The following is a 6,503-nucleotide window of genomic DNA, read 5'->3' as shown; positions in this document are numbered from 1 at the left end:
GAAATTGCGATAATTCCCAGACACAGGCAGATCAGCTGCATTTATTAATCACCAACCCTGAAAATTTCTTACAACTCAAAACGAAAATCGCATCAAAGTATATGCATTACTTTTAAAAATAAAATTCATTTCTCCCACTATCACTATGAAATTCGCTGTATCAATTAATTACAATTCAGAGGATTCGCACATTAACGATCATTTCATTCCGAAGTGTCAGTATTTACATAAATGTACTTCACTGTACTCAGTAAATATGAATCCCACAATTGTCACGAAAATCGTCAGTGGATATTTCAATAATAATTTCATCGAGTCAGTCAATAATTATTAATAATTATTAGCAAGTTATTTTGTATTCGTTTACAAAAATTCATCGGGTTCTCTCGGTGCGTCGAGGTCTCGATAGTGAATAACCGGCCGGAAGTCGCCACCGCCACCACTGGAAATTGGTAAAACGATAAAAACCATTAGCTTTATTTTATTTCCTCCCTCCGCAACCCTCAAACAATTTTTCATTTGATTATTCATGTAATATAAAGCGGTGGTCTATCACAACGTGCAATGAAAATAAATATCAGTTAAAAAAAAAAGATTACGATTGTGATTTAATTATGATTTTATTGCGTCATTATTTCGTTAATTTCCAGGTGAAACAGGTGTGGATGGGATATTTCTTATCCTTTAATAAAATTAATTGACAAATTCATTACAACAAAATACATGGGCTTGCTTAACGCGACAGTTCATGGCCTTTTAATTTGATATTCATTTTATCATTGTCTACAACAGTATTTTGTCAACATATTCCTGATGGTTTTTGAAAACAGTTTCAAATATTTACAATTAGTTTTTCATTTTCTTTATAATTTTTTCTGTACGTATTTATCATTGAGGCACCTGTGCTTGCATAACATTAATTAATCCTGTATAAAACATAAATGCACTTTGAATGAGAATTGAAAAATAAAAGGAAAAAAGACCAATAAGTTCTTGCAATTACCGAACAAATGATTAGGATCATTGATTTAAATATTTGGTAACTGCGACTGGTGCCTCCATAATACCGATAATACGTAACAATTTGTTAACTAAATCCAGAAATTTTTTCTTGTGACAAAAATTAGAATATATCGTCGTCTAAATGGTCCAGGTCATTATAACTAACAATTGGTCTCGATGTAGATTCCGGAGCAGCCCTGGAAGCATCATTATAAACCACGATAGAGAACCAGTCTCATATTTACCCCAAGAATGATAATAAACAATCGTTAATCATCACCTTATTAATTACAATTTATGAGTCTATTAAGAGTAGTTTAATTTGATATTAAATTTTTGACATTGAGTGCACGTGTTCGAAAATAAAAATTATAATCTTACCGTCCTCGGTTGAATCCACCTCGGGCGGGACGTGGCATTCCGAATCCTCCTCCGAAACCACCGCCATAACCACCTCCAAAGCCTCCTCGTGAGCCACCAAAGTTTCCACCACCAAATCCACCGAATCTAGAATAATTAAACAAAACATTAATTGACGAGGTGATAATTTAAAACGAAAATTTTAATATTAAAAATCCTCACCCTCCCATCCCTCCATAATGTGGAAAGTTCTCTCTGGGTGTCTCCCTAACGGGCGCCTTATTTCCCGGATGTTCTGGTAAAATTGGTCTCTTGGGGTCCTTGAGATAATTATTGAAGTACTCAGCCTCGGCCTTCACCTCAGCTACCTTTTCCGCATGTTTATTGAATATATGTTTTCTTATGAAGTCCGGGCCCTTGAATTTCTTCCCACTGAGCGGACACAACCACTTGCCCTTCGACAACTCTTGAGTATTCGCCTGAACGAATTTCTCGACTTCCGCCTCGGCATCCTTAGCCCCAAGTTTCTCGAAATCATCAGTGGGTACTGTTGCCACTGGTGCGAGGAATGCCGACATTTTTCCCTCAAAATTTCGACTGTATTCACTCAACTCTGAAGACGACACTTTGGCAGCTGGTGGAGGTCCCCTCACGTGCATTATTCCACATCTGTTGGGCATCTCATCCTCATTAGGATACTCGCAGTGATTGTAGTAATCGACCGAGTGAACTATTCTCAAATAAAGTATCAATCGATCGAGAACCTTGATGAGAGTGGGATCACGTTCAATGGGCCCCTCACCATCACCAACTTGTCCCTCCTCCTGGTCCCCAGACATTCCCAAGAGCTCCTCCTCCTCAGCAGATGCCTCCTCAATCAGATAATCCGTGATGTTCTTCAGAACTGGATTCTTGGAGGACAGTCCAAACGCTGCTTGCTCCATGTCATTGATTTCCTTCACCCCTTCCTCCTTCTTGTCGTCACTCCAGAGGCCCAGTCTCGTATCAAGATTGTGAACAATTTTCGCTGACAGTTTTATATCGTAACGTACAACTTGCTTGTGAGCTGTTATTCCATTCACTGTTCTGATTCTTCTGATGAGGTCTCGGTTGACGATAGCCCCCAGCTCGCAGTCACGGAGTCTGATGTTGTTGAGGCTCCAGCAGATTTCCTTTATGTTCACCTGACGTTCAAAGGACACCCAGCCCCTCCGGAACCATCGGCGTTCAGGCTGAGGATCCGCAATGGCCACCCTGAGGAAGCCTGGGAAGCGCTTGCACATGGCCTCCACTTCGGCTTTCGTTATCGTGGGGGCTAAATTCCTGAGGAAAATGCTGCTGGTCTTGTGGAGGGCTCTGGGCTCCTTCTCCTTGTCCTCGGAGGCCAGATCAATCACCGCCTCCGGTTCAGGCTCCTTCTTCGTGGGAGAAGAAGCGTCTTTCTTCTCATCCTCATCAGGCTCTCCCTCCTCTTGCTCCTCCGCATTTTCAGGTTTGGAGCCTTCCTCAAGGGTTTTGGAGGCCTCCTCTGGGGTCTCGGATGTTTCGTCGGCTTCTGGCTTTGAGGAGTCCTTTGGGGTCTCTGGTTTCTCACTGTCTGAGGAGGAACTGCTCGAAGACCACGATGAGCTGGAGTTCGAGTCTGTTCTTTTGCGTTTCTTAGGGTTTGGTAGCTCAGAGGGCTCGGCTGGCGTCTCCTCGGGGGTATTGGAGGTCTCTGAGGGCTCTGGGGTCGGATTTGGGGCGTCCTCTGGAGCTGCCGGCTCAGAGGGAGGCTTCATCTCGACGTCTCCATTTTGTTCGTCTGGGACTGGAGTGTCTTCGTCGCCCATTGTCTCCAGTGGCTTCTTTTCACTGGAAAGTCAATTGTTAATTGTTAATTTTCTGCCGCAATATTTATCAATGTCATATCGAATCTAAGGGACAGTAATAATTTTGAAAAATCACCTGTCCTCTTTATCCTCATTTGTCTCCATTTTCTCCTCCTTTTCCTCGTCCTCTTTCTCCTCAATCTTCTCCTTCTCTTTTTCCTCCTCCTTCTCCTTCACCTCCTCTTTCTGCTTCTCCTTCTCTTTCTCCTTTTCCTTCTCCTTTTCCCTTCTCACAAGCTCCTTCACCACCGGAACCGGGGGCTTCGAATCCAGGATCTTCAAGTCCTCTTCAGTTCCTCCCTCAAGTTTAATGACAACTGAATCCAATAAATGTAGCAGTACATCTGACTGATCGGAATCAATCGAAACTTTCTCAATTTGTCCTGAGTTCAAAAGCTCCAAAAACACTTCCACACGTTTCTGTAATCCATGAAAAAATAAAATAAACTCTTACCTCATCAGCATGAATTGAACTTAATGTATCAGTTCATTGTTTTCATAAATGAAATTAATTGTCAAATGGTTAATTAATAGTCAAAAAACATACCTTCAACGCTGAAACCTGTTCATCCTTTCTCTTAATAGACTCTTCAGGGTGATATTTAATCTTGAACCTACCACCAAAAACCATATATTATTAACAAGGAAGAAAATCATCATCTCATTATCAAAACTTTAATGATTAACTTCAATTGAAAAACTCCGACATCGTGAAATAATTATTACATTGATCTCGCCAATGTCCACAGAAAAACTCTAATGAAATAAAAGATAAAATAAATAAAAAATCATCTCAATGAGATGAAAAGAAAAAACTATTAATTCTGGATTTTTCGATTGAATTAATTAACAATTAATAAAAAACGTTGGATAATTCGACATGTGTCAGGTACATTGTTGTAGAGCCTCACCTGTTGATCACTATCATTTCCTACTTTCTCTGTATATTCTCTTTACCCTCAAATTTCATCGAAACCTATCAATGCGGTTTTAAAAACGCGGCCTAAACATGCGAGCATTTATTCAACATCGGGCTTTGCGCGCCCAGCTCGCTTTAATTATTAATCCCAATGAATCCTGTCACAATCAACCACCAGACTCATGGAATATTAAAAATTTGCAATTTAAGGAATATATTTGTCTTCAGTCTCGATGCCCGAAATTTTTCATTAATTAACGGAGACCGTTGGCAGGCACTGCACGCTGTGGGGATAACATTCGTTAAACAGTTGCAGAGCTTTTTGATTTTTTTAAAAATTATTCAAGAGAGATTCCCTCAATGACAAGAGAAACTCGATAATTGTGACAGTTGACTGAGTTATGAGGGCTGTTTTCGGATCAAGAGGGGATGGAAGGACTTACCACTCCTCGTCCTTGTGGGCCACGAAGAATTCGTTCAGCTGCTGACGACGAAACTCGAGTTTGTACTCGTTGTAACGTTTTATCGCCTCCTCGTCGGTTATGGTGTCCTCCTGAGTTACCAGGAAGGATTTGAACGTCATCATTGGGGGCTGGGTTTCAACGTTGGAATTACTGAAGTTGCCAGCTACCTCTCGACTGAAATTTCAAGGAATAGTTCAGTTAAATTCATGTTTTTCGCTTATTAAACATAATTCAATTGATTGATTTGGTCGTAAAAAAATGTTACATAACCTAAAAAAATTCAAGCCTAAAATTTAAACTGCTACCAAAATACTGAAAAATTATTTTTCTAATATTCACCGCACGTTGCCCCAGAAAGCCGCATGTAATCTACCTCTTCCCCGATTAATCAACATCCCCAAATGTATGCTAAACGCACTAACTCCCCAAACTATCTCGTCCTCGAGAAAAAACTGAAAACAATAGAATGTTCAAAACGAACCTTGCGCTGCCGCCGCTGTTGTTGTGGTTGCCATAGTGATGATTGGCGTGATGAGGTGGGGGATAGTGGTCTGGACCCCACGAGCCACCACCTCCACCTCCACCACCACCACCACCACCGTAGTAATCCGAATGTGGGTACCTTGAGCCCCGGTCATCCCAATCCGATCGCATACGCTTCAACGGGGGTCCCATGTCCTGGGATCTCCCTGGACTGTACCTTTCCCTGCCACCTCCTCCACCACCGCGATACTCTCGGTAGTCAGGACGTGCTCTGGCTCTACTGGACCATTCTCTGAGGAATTTGATTCGTAATTAGTTAATTTTTCTTTTATTAGATGCGATGTCGTTGTTGGGGTCGTAATTGCTGAACTTGTTGTGGTTAGAAACGGGTTTGGGGATCAAAAAATACTTTGATAGGTAGAAATAGATAAAAAATAGATTTTTCACCTTTCAGCCCACTCGTCACGTCGCCTGTCATCCCTTCTGCCCTCTCTGGAGTAAGACTCTGGTCTTTCTCCTCTGAATTTATCCCTCCGCTTCCTGTCGTACTCGTCGTCGGAATCTCCCATCGCCACAAAAATGGAGCGTCAAATACCTAGACAACAATTAAAACCTCATTATCTCACTTTTCACTCAATTTTGAGGTTAGAATGCACAGTCTGCCTTCACAAGGACTATCAAACACCCAATAAATAACCCCTTTATCTCATCTCCCCGATCCGTTCGTCAGAAATAAAATCAAAGATCAAACAGTGACAATCAATTACTGCTCCAAAATTATTTAGAAAATCTGATTGTTGATCAACTGTCGGCGTTCCGAAGTCCAAGTCGGCGTCTTTGAAATTGGAATGACTCACTCGAACTGCGAATCATTTTTTTCTGAGCCTCATTGAACGTAAAATAATGCACTGACGTACCTCAAATGACCGCTGCGAGTTTTTTACACTTTTCACCTGATTATTTTGGTTAAAAAATGCAGCGTCTGGGGGTGAATGAGCTCACTGTGGCAATGTACCGTTCGCTAACTGACCCGAGTATGGCGGACGTGTCTCCACCTCAGCGTGGGAGCGTCACCAGTTGTACTCTGGTTGTGAAGTAATGAAGCACTCAGCCGACAGGGGGTGGGTTGTAACCCCGAAAAATTAACTAATGCGCGTGATTGTACATCGTTAGTACATAATTGCATATGTATTGATTTTTTTTCTAGGCCCGTGAATAATTAATGATCGCCATTTTAATTGGGTCCCTTATTTTGGCCCGAAAAAAAAGGAAAAATTAACTTTTTTAATTTAACTGTAGGTAGTTCTGTGGGAAGTTGTTTGTAGATCACGAATATAAAAGTTTACTGGTCTGTAGATACCGTAATCATCGAATGCAACCAAATCAAAATTGTAATTACTCCCC

General features: G+C 41.2%; 1 protein-coding gene across 2 annotated transcripts; it reads right to left on the bottom strand.

Moving 5' to 3' along the window:
• Window positions 1–13: 13 nt before the first annotated feature.
• Window positions 14–6,399, bottom strand: LOC135170902 (serrate RNA effector molecule homolog). 2 transcript variants are annotated; one of them, XM_064137076.1, is made up of 9 exons: window positions 6,017–6,399; window positions 5,547–5,694; window positions 5,098–5,391; window positions 4,596–4,790; window positions 3,781–3,847; window positions 3,310–3,653; window positions 1,585–3,216; window positions 1,384–1,509; window positions 14–442 (listed from the first exon to the last, which is right to left on the bottom strand). In XM_064137076.1, the coding sequence occupies exons 2-9, from the start codon at window positions 5,666–5,668 to the stop codon at window positions 364–366; spliced, it is 2,859 nt and encodes a 952-aa protein (XP_063993146.1). In that variant the 5' UTR covers window positions 5,669–5,694; window positions 6,017–6,399; the 3' UTR covers window positions 14–363. The 2 variants fall into 2 exon arrangements, with proteins under 2 accessions (XP_063993146.1, XP_063993147.1); XM_064137077.1 differs by lacking the exon at window positions 14–442 and adding an exon at window positions 602–1,199.
• Between the last annotated feature and the right edge of the window lie 104 nt (window positions 6,400–6,503).

Source organism: Diachasmimorpha longicaudata, chromosome 18 (genome assembly GCF_034640455.1).
Source record: "Diachasmimorpha longicaudata isolate KC_UGA_2023 chromosome 18, iyDiaLong2, whole genome shotgun sequence".
NCBI lineage: Eukaryota > Metazoa > Arthropoda > Insecta > Hymenoptera > Braconidae > Diachasmimorpha > Diachasmimorpha longicaudata.
Note: the sequence above shows the minus strand (reverse complement) of the source record. Positions and strands in the feature narration are given on the sequence as shown.

Excerpts from the sequence above, each read along its gene's own strand:
- LOC135170902 (XM_064137076.1), bottom strand. The coding sequence starts at position 5,668 with ATGGGAGATTCCGACGACGAGTACGACAGGAAGCGGAGGGATAAATTC. Across the intron at positions 4,791-5,097 it reads AACAGCGGCGGCAGCGCAAG|TCGAGAGGTAGCTGGCAACT; the intron begins GTTCGTTTTGAA and ends TTGAAATTTCAG. Across the intron at positions 3,654-3,780 it reads AACAGGTTTCAGCGTTGAAG|AAACGTGTGGAAGTGTTTTT; the intron begins GTATGTTTTTTG and ends CATGGATTACAG.